Genomic DNA, 18,371 nt, shown 5'->3' on the forward strand with positions numbered 1-18,371 from the left:
TAATATCTCAAATATTTTATTATAGGTTTGTAAGAGGACATAATCTGAAAACTAAAATTATGTAAAACAGTTTTGAAACAATTAATTTTAAAGAAATCTATTATTTGTCATTTCAGCATTACCATAGCTGCAGGTATATGTTTTAATATGATTTAATAATGGAAATACTTTACTTAAAAAATTATTTTGGGATAATCACCATAAATGCATTAAACAGCAATTAAGCTAATGTCACTTTTTGTCCTGGTTTGAAAGTTGCTCCACTGGGCCCTTTCCTCTTTGGATTGCGAAAATTATCGTAGCTAAAAAACAACAATAGTAGTGCATTACCACCGGAACTATGCTTTGTAAGAAAAATATTCAGGTGAAATCTAAAGAAGGCCAAATTCTAAGTAAAACCAGAAATACCTAAGAGGCTTCTTTGGCAAAAACATTTAAAAGTAGCAGTTAACATTTTTATTAGCATTCTTCAACTCCCTCTTCCCCATTCAGGAAAACTAACAAACAATAAACAAATTCATTATAGTTAAATAAGAATTTTAAAGTAATAACAATCAGAGCAAATAACCTATAACTAAGAAAATGTTTAACGTCCACAGAAAACTTTTTTACAACATTTGTTAACAATCACTGGCAAGCTTCGGCAGACTTCTCTTGGAAGCAGAAGCAGCTAGCAAGCCAATGTGGCATAGTGGTTAGAGTGCTGAACTAGGACCTGGGTGATCAGGGTTCAAGTTCCCACTTGGCCATGGAGCTTACTGGGTGACCTTGGGCCAGTCACTGTCTCTCAGTCTAATCTACCTCTCAGGGTTGTTGTGGGGGATAAATGAGGAGAACTGTGTATGCCACCCCAAGCTCCTCAGAGGAAAAAAGGTGTGATAGAAATGCAATCAATCAGTCAGTCAGTCAACAGTACAAATTGCTGCCACTACTAAGGGCAACTGAGGGAGATGATAAGCATATTCCTGGACATCACAATGAGGAACTGGAAGCAGGAGCTGTGAGACTGGAATCATACAGCAGCACAGCTGCTGGCAGGTCAACATGACCATGACTTCAATAATCATCCCTGCTTAAAAAGGTATTTCAAACATTTTACAGTGATAGCAAATGGTGCCCACACTGACGGAAGATATTTCAAGCAATTTCCCCTCCCTTTTGCAGCCCCCCCTTTCTGCTGATGAAAGTCTTCTGTCAGTGGACAGAACACCACTGGATACAACCTTTAGGGCCCACCATTGAAAAGGAATTTAAAAGAACTTTCATATGCATTTGATAGAAAATCTCCAGCCATTTTAGACGAGTGCCTATCAGTAATCTGTAAGATAATAAAACTTATGTTTCAGGCTTTGGTAGCGCAGCCTCTAGGGCTCCATGTACCAGCTTCTTTCTCATACAATTTCACTGAAACCTCTCGCCACACTACACTTCAGTAAAGTCTTCAGGATGTGTAGACACCTTAAGACAGAAAATGGTATCTGTGTGGCAATAGACTAATAACAGCAACTGTTCCGGAACACGTATGAGCATATTTTTAATATTAATAAATAATTTGTGTGATTTCCTTGACACAAGGTACTTACAGTTCAGTAAAATTATTCCAGTCGTCTTGACTAATAGATGGCTTTGTGTTTCCAAGTGCAGTTATCAGGTGAAGCTGAGTAATGCTTAAAGTGTTCTTGCTGGGTATTGATGATGGAGGAGTGACTTCCTCCTGGAAAAAAAATCACATTAAGAGAAAGTACTATAAAAGACTGTATTTCAATCCCTGATATTGACAATGGCCCAGTTTATAAGTTGGGGCTAACTTTGATTTGCAGTAACCATAGACTAGAGACCAGACTACAATGTATACACTTATGTATACAGGCAAACTATGATTTAAGCTGTGCTTTTTCTTCCCTGCCTTCCCCAATAGGCTATCCTTTCTGCAGGTAAATTGGCATGTGTTGCTTCGTTACTATTGTTTGGCAACCCTACGCAGTGTGTGTGTGTGTGGGGGGGGGATAGTGAAGTCAAGGAACCTCCAGCACAACGGACAACAGGCCAATTATGCAATTATTCTGTCTGCAGAGATTTCCGCTCCATGGCATGGTGACCTGAAGAGGAAGCGCAACAAGTGTAATCACGGTTTGTCAATCAGAAAATAATACCAAACCACAGTTTGCAGAAACCGTGGGCTACCAATCTGGATGTCCTGACTAACCATAGTTAAGGTCTGTAATCTATAGTTTGATGTATGTCTTAACTGAGCCAGTGAGTTTGTCTGAATGCTTCAGGACATTCTCTGAGGCTATGCTTCTTTTGAAATAGCAAAACTTTGCAGTAGTTACTATTACTACTTCTACAACAGAACATTTCTAAAGATCAAAAGAATCAACAAAAAAATGTCTTCCATACCCCATTTTTGCTTCTGTAGTTGGCCTTGATAGCATTGATTTCAGCCCTGAGTTGCTCTATCTGCTCTTGATTGAGTTCTTGATAACCTTCCTGTAAGGCTGTTCTTAGAATTGGGGTCTGATAGGATACTAAATCCTTCAGAGAGATGCTAGCTAAATCATGATTTATGGAGTTTGGTCCCGAGAAACACTGAGAACTCTGTAGAGACAAGTGGGTGGGTGGGGTAACATAATGCCGTTATTATTATAGTAATCAATTTTGTGGTTACAGTTACTAATATTTCAGTTATGTTTTTCACAACAACAGTTACATTACCAAAGTTATTTATCAAGCGATATAAGCTTTAGGAAGTATTTTGTTGATCAGATAACTTATTAGTAATATGAAAGTTTAAATATGAATATGTTTCATTTCTAAATACTGTGCATTCATAAGGGATTCTCCCTGGATCAATTCTCATGGGGATGGGACAGGTCCTCATTGTTTCCCCAAAAAGACAAGGACTTGTTGCTGCTTTTGGTCAAGGAAGAATGAGTTCATATTTTAAGTTTATGTTACTCAGAATTTATATCTGTCACCCAGTACTGGCATAGATTGAATTAGCACTGTTTCTCCCCAATTACATTTAGATGCTAGAATGTTTACAGCATCAATTAAGCAAAAGCAGCCAGCTACCATTTCTGAAGCAGTTCCATTGCCGAGCTCTGATTCATAGGAGCTGCCAAAGTAAAGACGATAGATGTTGGACCTTGGATCTTCTGGAAGCAGCTCACACATCTCAAGAGAAACTAGAGATTGCTCCAAGCCTCCTTCTCCATCTCCAGCAGAATCATCTGATCCACTGCTTTGATTTAAGAAAACCATCGATGATAGACTGAGATCGCTATCTGAGCTAGAACCTATTTCCTGCGGATGGAAATTAACAAAATTAGAATTTCCAACTCCGTAGCACTTCCCTCATTCTGGATGTCTGTGTGGCTCTTTATCTTCTGGTCTTCTGGCAGGGAAGAGCTAGCAGTGTGCTGAAGTTAGCAGTGTGCTCAGGACTGCAATACATCAAGGATCACATCTCACCATATGAACAAATCAGAACCCTCATCTTCTGAGGCCCTTCTTCGTGTGCCTGCCCCACAAGAAGTTGGGAAGGTGGCAACACAAGAATGGGTCTCTTCTGTGGTGGCTCCCTGTTTGTGGAATGCTCTCCTTAGGAAGGCTGATCTGGTGCTTTCATTACATATCTTTAGGCACCAGGCAGAAACATTCTTCTTCTTTCAGGTTTTTCGCTAATTAAACAATCTATGGCCTTTTAAACTGGGGGGGGGGGGGTTATTGTTTTGTTTATTAGGTTATGTGATTTTGTGTTTTTTAAATTGTAAACTGCCCTGTGATCCTCGGTATATAAATTTGCTGTTCAAATAAAAGCAGTCATAAATCCTTAGGCACCCTAAAATTCAGATCTTTGGATCTCATCGTACAACAATATCACAATCAAATCGCTGCACATCACCTTAACATTTCTAGGCACCACTCTTGAAAAGCCAAATTACAGTGGTACCTTGGGTTACAAATGCTTCGGGTTACAAACGCTTCAGGTTACAGACTCCGCTAACCCGGAAGTAGTACCTTGGGTTAAGAACTTTGCTTCAGAATAAGAACAGAAATCGTGCGGCGGCAGCGGCGCGGCAGCAGCTCGGAGGCCCCATTAGCTAAAGAACAGTTTCAGGTTAAGAACGGACATCCAGAACAAATTAAGTTCTTAACCAGAGGTACCACTGTATTTGGAATATTAAGTATTTTAGTGCCCAGGTTACCAGTTTCAGATTGTGGCCAAGCTACTGGACTTCCTGCACTTTAAAATCTGCTTTGGCGTCTCCCCTGGTATGCCCATCCCCTAGATTGCTAAGCTGAGTGGCCACAAGGGAAAGAATCTTCCCATGGACCTGCATCAAATTTCTATGTCTCAGGGTTTCCAGAAGGCCATGAAGAACACTCTTTCTCAACTGGCCTTCCAAAGCATGATGGTTTGGTTGAGTTGCATTATTTTTGGCCCTGTTAAAAAATAAATAAATGGAATGTTGATGAGTTTTAGTTTAAGTCTGAAATGTTATATTACTGTATTTCCTTCGGATATTTGGAATGCAAGTCATTTGGGATTTGTTATTTGCCTGGAAAAGCAGCCTAAAATTATTAGTGAGAAAAAATTTTACCATTCAAAAATGTTATGGGTAGCAAACTCTTAAGGATTTTTAAGGAAATCCTTTAAATTTCAGTGCACTTACCTGGGGCAAGGTTGAACCAAAATTAGCATGCACGGCCTCCAATTGTGCATTATACAGTAAAGCTTTTAGGTCTGCTCCTGTGAAATGTTCTGTTTTTTCTGCCAAATGCTGAAAATCCACATCATGTGCTAGAGGGAGAGAATGACTCAGTGCTCTTAAAATTTCCAGTCGGGAAGCCTAAGGAAATTAGAAGTAACCCTGTTAATAAAATACTGATTTCTTGCCCTTAGACAGTACTTAATGTTTTGTTTTTCAGACTTCTGTGTATTTTTCCAATAAGGAAAAGGGCACTGGAGAAGGTAAAACAACATGTGGAAGGACCCAGTGATGTAAACATTATTTTGAATTTTCTATACATTTTCAAGCATCTCTTCTCAACCATAAGGGACTTGCAACTTGCTTTTTATAATAGCACGATGAGATTCTTTGGAAGCCAGATTCTGTACCCACTACCACATTCTGATCTTCTTTTTAACACACCTGTAGATCATAGAATACACACACCAATGCCTACAGACGACAGCATCAAACCTAAGATGAGAAAGGCCTGAGAGAAATCATTAGACTATGCAAGATCATTGCCTTGACATAGAATTCTACCACCACCAATCTAATCAAAAAATAAAATAGAATCAAACTTGAATCTGTTTCAAAACGACTTCATCTTATGTTCATGGAAACTCAGCCATCGAAAGCATGGAATGGACATTAATCCACATAGAAGTGAGTCTTCCTTTCAATATTTGGCACAGTGTTTTGTTTCTTACCTGATCAGGATGTGGACAATACAGACACTTATCCAATCGGCCTGGTCTCAACAGAGCAGGGTCAATCAAATCAGGGCGACTAGTGGCCGCTAGTACATAAACTCCTTAGAAAAAGAAAGGGACTTTATTAATAAAATGCCAGCTTAACCTTCTCCTGGAAGAAACAGAGATGATTTGATCATTACCTTCTAAGCCTTCTACTCCATCTAGTTGAGTCAGCAGTTGATTAACAACGCGGTCAGTTACACCAGTGTTATCATGACCTCTTCGAGGAGCGAGGGAATCAAATTCATCAAAGAAAAGTATGCAAGGCTTGGCTGCCTGTGCTCTGCAATAAATACAACACAATTAGGACAAAAGGAATAAACTGACCCTGCCAAGATTGGACATGTGATATCAGCAAGTCTTGTTATTTCACACCTCCCCAACTTACACTTACTAAGCCTGTTTCTTCTCCACATTACAAATCCAGCATCTATTTTCACTACTTCCAAAAACAGAATCTATCAGCAACACCATAAATCTGGATCTAACCTGTTAAATACATCTCGAACTGCTTGTTCACTTGCTCCAATGTATTTGCTGAGCAGTTCTGGTCCCTGTAAAAAAAAAGAGAGAAAGAGAAGAATACTCTCTGCAACCTGAGCTATTTAATTAATCAATACTTATAAAGTGTATAAACTGTGGCATAACAAAGTACTGTTTGGGCTATGGCAATTAGACTGTTTAAAAACATTACAAAATATAGGTTTCTAAAGGAACATACCTTGAACATGAGACTGGTCCAGTAGTTTCTACTTATGATCTACTCTACTGGGATCACATTAACACTGCTTGTTAAAGAGCAGGCAGGCAGGGGGAGGGGGAGAACAAACACACAGAAGGACAGAAAGGAATTGAAACCCATTAAGTAGTGTGCCCAAAAAAAACTATGGCAAAAATGAAGCTACTTTGCCCAAGGGTTTAAGGTTGCTGTTTGGACTGTGTTGATTTGGACTGTAGAAAGTTGGACTATTTTCTTTAGGCTAAATACCATGGGTCATAATCCAGATGTGTTCATATTCCATATGTATGTGTGCATCACAAACAAATAAATTTACTAAAACATATGAGGGCTTCTGAAAGACAAACTGTAGCATATAATTTTTATCACCTTATTGGATTCTGACTTATGGAACACATCTTTGTATTTTCAGTTACTGCAATAAATCCTGAAAAATCTTACATTCTTACCTTGATGCTGATAAAATTCATTCCACTTTCTCGGGCAACTACACCTGCTAACAAAGTTTTCCCTGTTCCTGGAGCCCCATATAGTAAGATTCCTCTTCTTTGTCGTATGGGCAGGTTTGCAAATAATTCTGGATACTGAAAACATATGAAGTCTTTAGAAATTGTGTCTGCTTTAAAAAGTTTAGATCCCTTAATAACACCTGTTTAAGAACCTCTGAGCAGGGTAGCTAAGTGTGAAAAATTGGATTCAGTATGCTGAAGAGGCCAGAGATCATCTTGGAAGTCTCTTAGTGCAGACTGAGGTCATGGATCCTGAGTTTCCATAGCCACCACCCACTATGAACCACCATTGGCAGGACTGGCAGCAACAGCAGCAGATATGTTCTATGCTTATTGATAATGTTTTATTATCTTGCTTTAAATGTGTATTTTATATTGGACTTTCTTTAGCAATGTTTTCTTTTGAAATGTTTAAGATTATTATTTTTTGTTAATTTTGCTGTGTTAAATGTGCACTCTGTCACTGACCACTTTTGTCATGTTTTGTTTGAAACCTTTAAGGTAATATTTTAATATCCTGTTAATTACGTTGCTTTGAGTGTATACTTGACTTTCTTTAGTAATGTTTTAAATCAGTAATGCTTTATTCTGGATTGTTTTCTTTGATGTGTCAATGCAGATTGCAAATCGCTTTGAGATTTTTTTTCTTTAAAAATATTACCGTAAGTGGTATAGAAATGAAATGAATAATAATAATAATTCATAACCCTAACCCTATTATTATTCATGTAGTTCCATAATTACTATTATGATATGCAGCATAATATCAATTTTGGCAAAATCCATATCTGTGGTGGAACCAATGAGTCACCATAACATCTCTATGCTTATTTTGAAATGCGACTAAATGCATCTATATATAGACTAACATTTGCATAAGTGTTTTATCATCCACAGGTGTTGGGTGTTTTTCTGCATTTCCAGGCTTCAGTTTAGTCTGCTGGGGCATGAGCATTATGAAACAGTCCAATAATGATCAAAGAGCCATATACATATTATTGATATAAAGGTAAAGATACCCCTGACCATTAGGTCCAGTTGTGGACGACTCTGGGGTTGCGGCGCTCATCTCGCTTTACTGGCTGAGGAAGCCGGCGTTTGTCCGCAGACTTTCTGGGTCATGTGGCCAGCATGACTAAGCCGCTTCTGGCAAAACCAGAGCAGCACACGGAAATGCCGTTTACCTTCCCACTGGAGTGGTACCTAGTTATCTACTTGCACTTTGATGTGCTTTTGAACTGCTAGGTTGGCAGGAGCTGGGACCAAACAATGGGAGCTCATCCTGTTGTGGGGATTTGAACCACTGACCTTCCGATCGGCAAGCCCTAGGCTCGGTGGTTTAGACCACAGCACCACCTGCATCCCTATTTTTGTCTATTATTCATATAGACAAAAACAAAACACACTGAGTTTTATTTCTGTGGTCATATTCATAACTACTTCAAATGTGGTGTGTACGGATCCCTACACATACAGTGGTATACCTTCTCTAGCTCATATTGACATGTTGGCTATAACAAGAAATAGTCTGCGTTCATAGAGTCCAAAGAATGCCCCATTAAACTGGAATATTTGGCACACATAAGTAGTATGCATTTTTTCACTATGCCTGATGCAAGGCAGCTGAAGATAAGGAAAATACACCCCTAGCAGCCACCGATGAAGAGGGGTGCCATTATTAACCTGGCCTCCTGGGAGCAGCACCACTGCCATGTACCAGAACGTGGCAGGATGATGCAGGACACCTGATTGGCTTCACTGATGTGCCCACGCTGTCCTGCACTGTCCCTGGGTCTGGCTGTCATGCTGCTTACAGGATGTCAGGTCTGTACACCGCTGCTCCCTGCTGGCAACTCCAGATAACTGCCTCCCACACTGTGCATGATCTGAGGTAGCTAAGCCACCCAGGATTCTTCGTGAACCTTCCTGCCTTAATAATCCTCAGCTGTTGCATCTTCATTCTTCTGCGCATAACCGTCAGGGATAATCTTCTACTTTATGCCCTTTAACATACCGTTGCTGAGAAGCTGTACCGTTCTCCTCTCCAGCTTCTGCAAACTTACATATGAATGAGAAATGGCTGTACTATGGGTGCATATTTGTCCATTTTGGTATAAGAAGCTGTCACCCCCTCAAGCCAGAACCATCAAAGGTCTGTGTTCCTACAAACACCTACCAATGGCAGACACAACTGTAAGAGAAAAGTACCTTGGCAGGCAATTGGATAGTATCTATAAGCACTTGCTGTATCTCCTTGAGGCCACCAATTCTATCCCAGCCAAAGTCCTGAGGCTTATGAAGGTTAACGTTTCTCAAAGATGTTGGGGTAAAACCTTCTAAAGCTTTTTGGAAGTCTGATGTTGACAGAATCAAATCTGTTAAAATGGATAAACACATTCACTTTATGATTTTTTACACCGAAATATTACATTATATTATGCACATTTTTTTTCTGAATACTTCATAAAATTATTATACATACCTTCTTTTTTACATGTTCCTTTGGTAGAAACACATGAGTGTACAGCACGTTCAACTAACATTGTCAGATCTCTAGCTACAAATCCTTCTGTTTCCTTTGCAATTAGATGGAGATCAAGATTACAAAACTTGTCTATATTGGAGTCAAGTTTATTTTTTATTATGGAATGAAGTATTTCACATCTTTGTCTCTGGAAAAAAAATACAGTATATTTATCTGTAGCCTAACTTCAAAGAATTGAAGAAAAATAAGAAGACCGGCCAAATTTCAAATTAATTAAAACGGACAGATTCTGAAGAAATAATAAAATGCAGATATGTGCATTCAACATACAGTATCACATTTTATACCGAGATCTTAAACAAAATTACTGGGAATTAGATTGCATAGTTTTAAGATGCTTTGATTAAAACATAATTTATTGCTTTTACCTGATTTGGAGCCTGGATATGTTGGAAACACTGAAATATGTGAATTCCTTGAGCAGAAATCATGGAAGAATGAAGTGACTGCTCAGATAGGCTTGTGGCAATGAGTGCGATCAAACTGTGCATGGAAATAACTTCTTTTATCATATCTGTCAAAACTAGGAACAGAAATACAAATCAATTCAAACTTCATGGATTGATGGCCATATAAAATAACAGCTACCTCTCAATTTTAGTGTTACAGAAACAGCATCTTCTTTTATTTGGGTGCATTGTCTGTTCCAATAAAGTTCCAGAAGCTTGAAATTTTCTTTGTATCAGCTGTTAATAACCTAATAAAGCACATTCCCACACTGTATCCAGAAGTATTACAGCACAAGCATATACTTATCTACTCATAAGTAAGTCCCCTGGAATTCAATAGGTTTACTTCCATATAAAGAATTACAGCTTTAATATACAAGAGCAAATCATAACCTTAACCATAACATTGTACCAAATGCTGAATATATTGTTGATAACCTGCAAATACAGATACACTATGTAGAGTTGTGCTCTATGTAGGGTTGTTGATTTTTGTGGACGCGGAGAAAGCCTTTGACAATATTTCTTGGAGTTTTATGAAAAAGAATCTTCATCGGATGGGGGTAGGCCAAGGTTTTGAGAATGGTATGGGTGCAATATACTCTGAACAAAAAGCTAAGTTGATTGTAAATAATGTAATAACTGAGGAACTTAAGATTGAAAAAGGAACACGACAGGGGTGCCCAATTTCCCCATTGCTTTTTATTTCGGTTCTGGAGGTGTTGCTGAATATGATTAGAAATGACCAGCAGGTCAAAGGTGTACAGGTCGGAGCTAAACATTACAAGTTAAGAGCATTTGCAGATGACCTAGTATTGACATTGCAAGAGCCAAACACTAGTACGAAAAAGGTGTTAGAAATAATCCAAGAGTTTGGCCAGGTAGCTGGATTTAAGTTGAATAAACAAAAAACTAAAGTTTTAGGGAAAAACTTAACAGATATGGAGAAGGAGAAATTCCAAGAGGAGACAGGGCTGACGGTGGTTAAGAAGGTGAAATATCTAGGGGTTTACTTGACATCTAAAAATTTGAATTTGTATAAGGATAATTATGAAAAATGTTGGTCAGAAATTAAAAAAGATCTAGAAATATGGTCAAAGTTGAAATTATCAATGTTAGGCCGAATTGCAGTAATTAAGATGAATGTATTGCCTAGAATGTTATTTTTGTTTCAAACCTTACAGATTCTTGACAAGATGGAATGTTTTAAGAGGTGGCAGAAAGATATTTCGAAATTTGTCTGGCAGGGCAAAAAACCCAGAATTAAATTTAAAATATTGACAGATGCTAAAGAAAGAGGGGGATTTGCCCTGCCGGACTTAAAATTGTACTATGAAGCAGCAGCGTTTTGCTGGCTGAAAGAGTGGATGCTCCTCGAGAACACAGACATTTTGGATTTGGAAGGTTTCAATAATGCATTTGGTTGGCACGCATATCTATGGTATGATAAAATTAAGCTGCATAGGGCCTTTAAAAACCATATTGTTAGAAAGGCATTGTTTAATGTTTGGATAAGATACAAAGATCTGTTGGAAAACAAAACCCCTAGATGGGTGTCTCCTGTGGAAGCTAAGGCAGTGAAGAAACTCAATATGGAGGTCGGATGGCCGAAGTATTGGGAAATCTTGGAACAAGAGGGAGATAAACTGAAATTACAAAGTCATGAGAAAATGAAACATAAAGTACAAAATTGGTTTCAATATCATCAAATAATGGAGTTTTTCAAACAGGATAGGAAAATTGGCTTTCAGGTGGAAAAATCAAAATTAGAGACTGAATTGTTAGAACCCAATACTAAGAATTTATCAAGAATGTATAACTTGCTGCTGAAATGGAATACACAAGATGAAACAGTTAAATCGGCTATGATTAAGTGGGCACAGGACATTGGTCATAATATTATGTCTGCTGACTGGGAGTGGTTGTGGAACACCGGTATTAAATTCACGGCATGTAATGCCTTAAAGGAAAACATTATGAAAATGACTTACAGGTGGTACATGACCCCAGTCAAGCTAGCAAAGATCTACCATTTGCCTGATAACAAGTGTTGGAAATGTAAGGAGACTGAAGGTACCTTTTACCACCTTTGGTGGACATGCCCGAAGATTAAGGCTTTCTGGGAAATGATATATAATGAAATGAAAAAGGTACTTAAATGTACTTTCTTTAAAAAACCAGAGGCCTTTCTCTTGGGCATTGTCGGCCAATTGGTGTCAAAGAAGGACAGAACTTTCTTTATGTATGCTACAACAGCAGCAAGAATACTCATCGCAAAGTATTGGAAGACACAAGATCTACCCACTCTGGAAGAATGGCAGATGAAAGTGATGGACTATATGACATTGGCCGAGATGACAGGCAGAATCCGTGATCAGGGAAAAGAGACGGCGGAAGAAGAATGGAGAAAATTTAAAAGTTATCTTAAGGACTACTATAAACTTGATGAATGTTAGAATGTCGAGGTTTTCAGGAAAAAAAGGGATACAGTGACACAAGATTAGATTACAGAAAAGATTAAGATGACAGAGGTTGGAAAGGAATATTTAGAAGTTGCTTAAAAATTGTGGACATTGGGATGCAGGAAGGGGGGGTATGGGGGAGTCCTGGAAAAGAGGTTTATGAAAAAATGCTATGAAACTATACGTGTTTGTATGTCTTTTTAGTTGTTTGTTTGTCTTTAAAAATTTGTAAAACCAATAAAAATTTTATATAAAAAAAAAATAGAGTTGTGCTGATTACTAAGACTATGCAAGTGCTGGATTATGCTGTTTCTTTCAAAAACATTCAAAAGCTAAAGATCAATATTACTTGGGCCAGGGCACATTCCCAGAGGTGGCTATTCTTTTTAGCCCGGGGGCTGCATGGCAGCAGTGGGTGTAGCAAAAAGAACAACCATGGCCATTGCATACTCTTTCACACACATATCAGAGCACATCTAAAAACAAGCAACAGAGCTCCCCATTCTGCAGTTGATCCGTGCAGATCAAGAGGAGCAGGGAATGTGGTTTTCTCCACATTGCGTGGGAAATTCATTTCAAAGTTTAAAATATTGCTAGCTTTCATGAAGCTATGAACAACACATTGTGATTTATTCAGGACCTTGCAAAGGTCAGATGTTTCCAATCACAGGACAGTTAAAGCAAAAACAACTCAGTAATGGTTGGTAAACCATTACCATGAGCGAGGCGAGTACTCTGGATAGCTTCAGGACTGTTCTCATGCTCCGGAGCAAGGGGTACTCCAACTATGTGATCAAGGTCATCTAGCAAAACAACAGATGGCTGTTTCCATCCTGCCTCTAGAAAAACTTCTTCCAGTTTTTTCTGTATGTTTTCTAATCTCTTTCCTGAAAAACAAATATAGTGATTAGAACGACACAAAAGAAAAATGTGCCAACTTCCAATACAATCTATGATTTGGCAAGATTATGGGTCAGAGACTAGCTTGTATATGACATTTTCATTATACCAAGAGGTCTTAAAATTACCCTATTGTGGACCTCCTTTAAGATATTTCCTATCTTCTATCTGCTGAACATATAAGGAAAGCTGGTGCAGAATAATATAATTCACTAGTCTGAATCACTCTGCTGCCATAAACTCACAGAATGGTCACAGGCAAGCCATTCTCTCAGCCTCAGTCCTCCATCAGCAATATGTGATGAATACACTAGCCTATTTTACATAAATAAATAAAATAAAGTGAGTTCAGTGGGACTTTTCCCCAGTTAAGTGTGCACAGGACTGCATCTTAATTGACACAAAATGAAGTAGTACAAACATCAGAGACATAATACATAACAATATAAATAGATCACATATTTCAAACTGGGGTGAGGTGGGCAGAGGAAAGAGGGAAGAAAGGCCCAGACAATATTCTTGATGCTGCTTTTGAAATAGATTTTTTAAAACAGGAAGGTTCTGGCTCCTACTTGCTTATGTGACCAATCTAATAACAGCAAGGCCTAAAATGTGAATATTAAACCAGTGGGGTGGGACTCAGGGTTTGGGCATAAGACCCGAGTTCAAACGTACTGGGTGGCTACAGAGAAGACACATTTTCAATATAGCCCAAACTCTTACCAGGTGTTGCTATGATAAACAAAAACACTAGGAATAGTATTTATTTAATTATATGTGTTAGTTGCTTTTCTCACAAAATGACCCAAAGCAACTTACATTAAAACCAAATAAAGAACTTCCAATAAAAATCTAAAAACAAAGCTGAACAGATAAAACAGATCAGGACTTGCTGATCTCACCCAACTAAAAGGGGCCACAATGCCGCCATTAAGAAAAAAGTATTCACCTGGTGCCCAAAAACAGATAAGGGTGGCGCTAAGCATGTCTCCCTGGGTAGAGCAGACCACAAGCTGGGAGTCACTGAAAAGGTCTGATCTAATTAACTTGGTAACTTTCCCTTTTAGTTTAATTGTATTCTGAACATCCTACAAGAAGGGAGACAGTTGTATCCATTACCTCTTAAAGCTTTGCAGTCAACTACTTCCACATGGGCATCCAGTCTATCAAATGCTTCTTTGCAGATGGCTTTTGCTAAAGTTGTCTTGCCACTTCCCTGTAAAATAAATCAGGGCTAAAAACTCCTAAAGTAATACCCAGATTGAAAAACTATCAAAGTTTGCTACTATGGGTTTTCTATTTCTGTAATACTTAACCTGATGGTGTAAAATCATGAAGATTCAAAGCAATCTGTTCAAGTCTACCAGATCCAATGTTTATTTATAGCCCTTGGAAAAACAAATCGTCTATGTGTGCATGCACATAGAGTGATCCAAGGGTGGAGGGAGAGAAGCATGCAGATGGAGGAATTTCCATGGCACTCTCTCAAAATTCTAAATGTCCTCACATGCTCAGAAAGATTGACAACCACTTGAATTGGACTAATGATAAAACCCAGAATTTATTGGGTGCTAAAACAGAGAAATGTAAAAGTTTTACCTTCGCTCCAGTAATCAGGATACCTCCACTGCATAGCCCTGCAGATATGGGAGCTAGCTTTTGAGACAGTGGTCGTTTCAAAAGGCTGTGAGATACATGCTTCAAAGAAGATAGTGCTAAATTATCAACTCCTCTGCAATGGAAATGTTAACAGAATTGAGTGCCCTCTCAATGTACTGTAGTCAAATTAAATCGTATAAAATTAAAAGCTTGGCTATTTTAGAGTACTCTCTGTTTTGATTATTTATAGAACTGTAGCCAATGACCCAGTTGCAATATTTGCTACTGTACTGCACACACTGGCGGCAACTGCAGAATAATGTCTGCCATTAAGAATGTCAAACATTCATTTTGAAAAAGTTTCCATGTATGTGAAGAAATAATCCTGCATACGACTTCACTATTTGCTGCACCCCATTTTATGTGTGTTCAGATAGACCAACCACACCAGCAAAACCTGTATTAGAGGGCACAGGTGTGCCAAATACTTGCCCAATTTCTGAGTCATGAGATTAGAACTATATGTGTGTTTAAATCTTGACGGTACTCTACGGCTAATCTAATGTTCTCTTTAGCTACGACGTTATTGACATCTAAAATGCTTCATATTTATATTACACATTTAATATTTATTTTTGCCCAGCTCTTTATTGTTGATTTTTTTATTCTAATTTGTGATAGTATTAAAATGTCTCACCCCAAACAGTTCAGACCAAACCATGGAAGAAGCTGCTCACAAGAAGATTGTGCACCACTGCCATTGGCTACTGAGGTCACAGGATGTACCAGAACCTACACAAAAGAAGACAGTCACTATTTAGAAGTGAGGGTGCCTTTTTAGAACATGCTGTCTCTGTGTGTGTGTGTGTTTGTGGATGAGTAGAGAAATACTGAATACATACGCCAATAAAATTCAGAATGGGATTTTACTGTAAGAAATCACATAGAAGAAACTTGTCTCCCAAGAAGCTCAGGATTGTAGTGGGTTTGTCCTTTGGATAAATAGCCAAATAGTATCTAATTACTACACTACATTTAAAATACCAAGTGATTTTCAAATTTCCTTGTATTCCAAGTCCATCCAGACTCTATGGCAGCCTTCCCCAACCCAATACTCTCCAGAAGTTTTGAACTACAACTCCCAGCAGCCCCATTCAGCATGGCCAATGGTCAAGGGCAGTAAGACCTGTAGTCCAAAACATCTGGTTGGTTAGTAGAAGCAGGAAAGCTGCTGTACAGTTTTCACTCCATCAATTCTACAATGAAAATTAAAGTTGTCATTACAATATAGAAAACTGAAAATTAGAAAACAATAAACACACTTCAAAAATCAGGAAGTGAGAGAACTACAAGCTTGCTTTGGAAGATGGGGGCAGGTTGCTGCAAAACCTTTCTTTAATGTTCTAAGGGAACTTGAATTTATCATCCAATTATGTTCATTGTGACTGAATTTATGAACAGATTATCACAAGAGTCTCCTCTCCTGCAATGCTTCATGTACAATGAGTCAAAAACCAAAACGAATACAAAAGATACCCTAATAAACAGAATTGCACTGTTGATATAATTTAAGTTATTGGATACCTGAAATAAGTGATATTTACTTGCATATTTGTCTTCTGCAACAAGCTGGGACTCAGGATGTAAATATTTTTTGCCGTCTCCTCTTCAGAAGTAATGACACTGAGGACAAAGTCCTCCATACCTTTCAAAACATAATGGACACATTAATTTGCGTCTGATACAAAATAGTAAATTTTAATACCTTGTAGATCTTGTATTATACACTGGTAAACCCTAGCTCATGCAAAAGGGTTTCAATGTGTATGTAAGTATTTTTGTGGCTAAAAGCTTTGATTACACTTTGATTCACTGGCAAAGACCCATTTAATGGTTGGCCATAGGTGAGAGTATGGATCTTTATTTATTGGAAGCACCTTTATTTAAATACAATACTTAAGTAACAGATTGAAAAGACAATGATAAATAACTAATGATTTTAATTAGTGATTTTTTTAAAAAAAATCAAATATATTTTCATAATTGGGTAGAAATATATTCACAATCACTGCTAAGGGCAGTTCAGCTTACCATCTTTAAGCGCTAATTGTATATCATTCGTGCCTGCTATTAGCAAGGGAAGTTTGCTATAATCCTCTATCCACAAATTAAAGGCATTTTTAATTTCATCGTCACTGATATCTTTATTCTAAAATGAAGAAAGGATGAGAAGCATTGTTAGTTCAGTAAATATTCCTAACACTTTCACACAATGAACATTTGCTCATTCAAGTATACAAGGGTCAGAAGTGCTAAGAACTGAGGCAAGTCATTATCTGAGGATTTACTAGTAGCCCCAGTTTTATCCAAATTATGATTATCTTCTTTATTATTTCCTAAGGAAAAATCTATACTGAACAAAGAGTTTAAATATTTAATTTTATAGTGTTCAAGCTCTTAATTGTATATGCAATAACCATTTTAGTTCACTTGTGACATTACTGCTCATCAACAGTCTAAATCAGGGGTTAGCAACCTTTTTCAGCTGTGGGCTGGTCCACCATCCCTCAGACCATGTGGTGGGCCAGGCTATATTTTGGGGGGAAAAATAAGAACTATGCCCCACAAATAACCCAGAGATGCATTTTAAATAAAAGCACACCTTTTACTCATGTAAAAACACAAGGCAGGCCCCACAAATAACCCAGAGATGCATTTTAAATAAAAGGACACATTCTACTCATGTAAAAACATGCTGATTCCTGGACCGTCTGTGGGCCAGTTTCCAGCCCCTGGGCCTTAGGTTGCCTACCCCTGGTCTAAATAAACTCCTTATATTCTTATGAAGAACTGGTAACCATAGGTTGATAATGCCTTTGGAATAAATTGTCTCAAATAATAGCATAATGCAATATGAATTTCACCAACTTGTAAAGACACATGGAAGCAGCTTAACAAATAATTACAGTCAAGAATGCAAACTCACTAAAGATTTTTTGGGATACAATCTAATAGATGATGGAATTTTAGGATCCAAGTTCACTGATGTGATTCTAACAGCTGAATGCATTTCTATGTGTAGTTTCTCTCTCAACCCTTCTGGTATCTGAAATAAAGTTAAGAAAAACAAGAAATATGAAAGAATAAATGCTGAAGACTATTCTACACATTTCACACTTCAAAGGTATATCCACCAGGGTTGTACTTGAAGTTTGTATAACTTAAGAATGACTTAATTTTTTATGATTTCAAATGTACCTGAAGATTTCAAATACCCTGACTATCCATCAAATGTAATTTAAGCCTTCTCAGTTTCAGTTAGTAAGGGAGTATAATGATTTCAATTAAATAAAACAAACCAGACAAGTATATTTTTTAAAAAGAAGAGATGGTTTGAAACTGTCTGTTGGGCTCCACCCAGAGTGGCTGGGGCAACCCAATCAGATGGGTGAGGTACAAATAATTTATGAATTATTATTGTTGTTGTTGTTATTATGATTTTCAGAATAGATCCTATTGAAGTTAATGGAACTATTATAAGACAACTATTGTGGCTTGGAGATGGTACCACTATGATCCTGTGGACACTTCTTTAAAAATAATCCACTATAATCTGTAGATCTTATTTCCAAGTAACCATTTTAAAAAATGTAATATTAAGCAACGATTCAACACTT

The 18,371-nt window shown here is 37.8% G+C and overlaps 1 protein-coding gene and 1 long non-coding RNA gene across 4 annotated transcripts in view; one reads left to right on the top strand and one right to left on the bottom strand.

Moving 5' to 3' along the window:
- Positions 1-18,371, bottom strand: part of PEX1 (peroxisomal biogenesis factor 1) — a 23,415-nt gene continuing 5,044 nt past the window's right edge. For all 3 annotated transcript variants that reach the window (XM_083467669.1, XM_083467670.1, XM_083467668.1), the window contains exons 6-24: positions 17,681-17,800; positions 16,786-16,903; positions 16,299-16,399; positions 15,392-15,486; positions 14,695-14,827; positions 14,215-14,311; positions 12,912-13,082; positions 9,653-9,807; positions 9,222-9,411; positions 8,948-9,114; positions 6,680-6,814; positions 5,981-6,045; positions 5,632-5,774; positions 5,447-5,550; positions 4,680-4,856; positions 3,076-3,306; positions 2,401-2,598; positions 1,584-1,714; positions 1-302 (exon numbers count right to left, since the gene is read on the bottom strand). In XM_083467669.1, the coding sequence (XP_083323795.1) occupies positions 221-302; positions 1,584-1,714; positions 2,401-2,598; positions 3,076-3,306; positions 4,680-4,856; positions 5,447-5,550; positions 5,632-5,774; positions 5,981-6,045; positions 6,680-6,814; positions 8,948-9,114; positions 9,222-9,411; positions 9,653-9,807; positions 12,912-13,082; positions 14,215-14,311; positions 14,695-14,827; positions 15,392-15,486; positions 16,299-16,399; positions 16,786-16,903; positions 17,681-17,800 (2,613 nt within the window). In that variant the 3' untranslated portion in view covers positions 1-220. The remainder of the gene's footprint in view (positions 303-1,583; positions 1,715-2,400; positions 2,599-3,075; positions 3,307-4,679; positions 4,857-5,446; positions 5,551-5,631; positions 5,775-5,980; positions 6,046-6,679; positions 6,815-8,947; positions 9,115-9,221; positions 9,412-9,652; positions 9,808-12,911; positions 13,083-14,214; positions 14,312-14,694; positions 14,828-15,391; positions 15,487-16,298; positions 16,400-16,785; positions 16,904-17,680; positions 17,801-18,371) is intronic.
- Positions 1,721-5,322, top strand: LOC310689758. The gene is made up of 2 exons (XR_014517638.1): positions 1,721-2,216; positions 5,166-5,322. It is a non-coding gene; the product is annotated as an uncharacterized lncRNA (long non-coding RNA).

The sequence above is a fragment of the Podarcis liolepis genome (assembly GCF_965112155.1).
Source record: "Podarcis liolepis genome assembly, chromosome: 12".
NCBI lineage: Eukaryota > Metazoa > Chordata > Lepidosauria > Squamata > Lacertidae > Podarcis > Podarcis liolepis.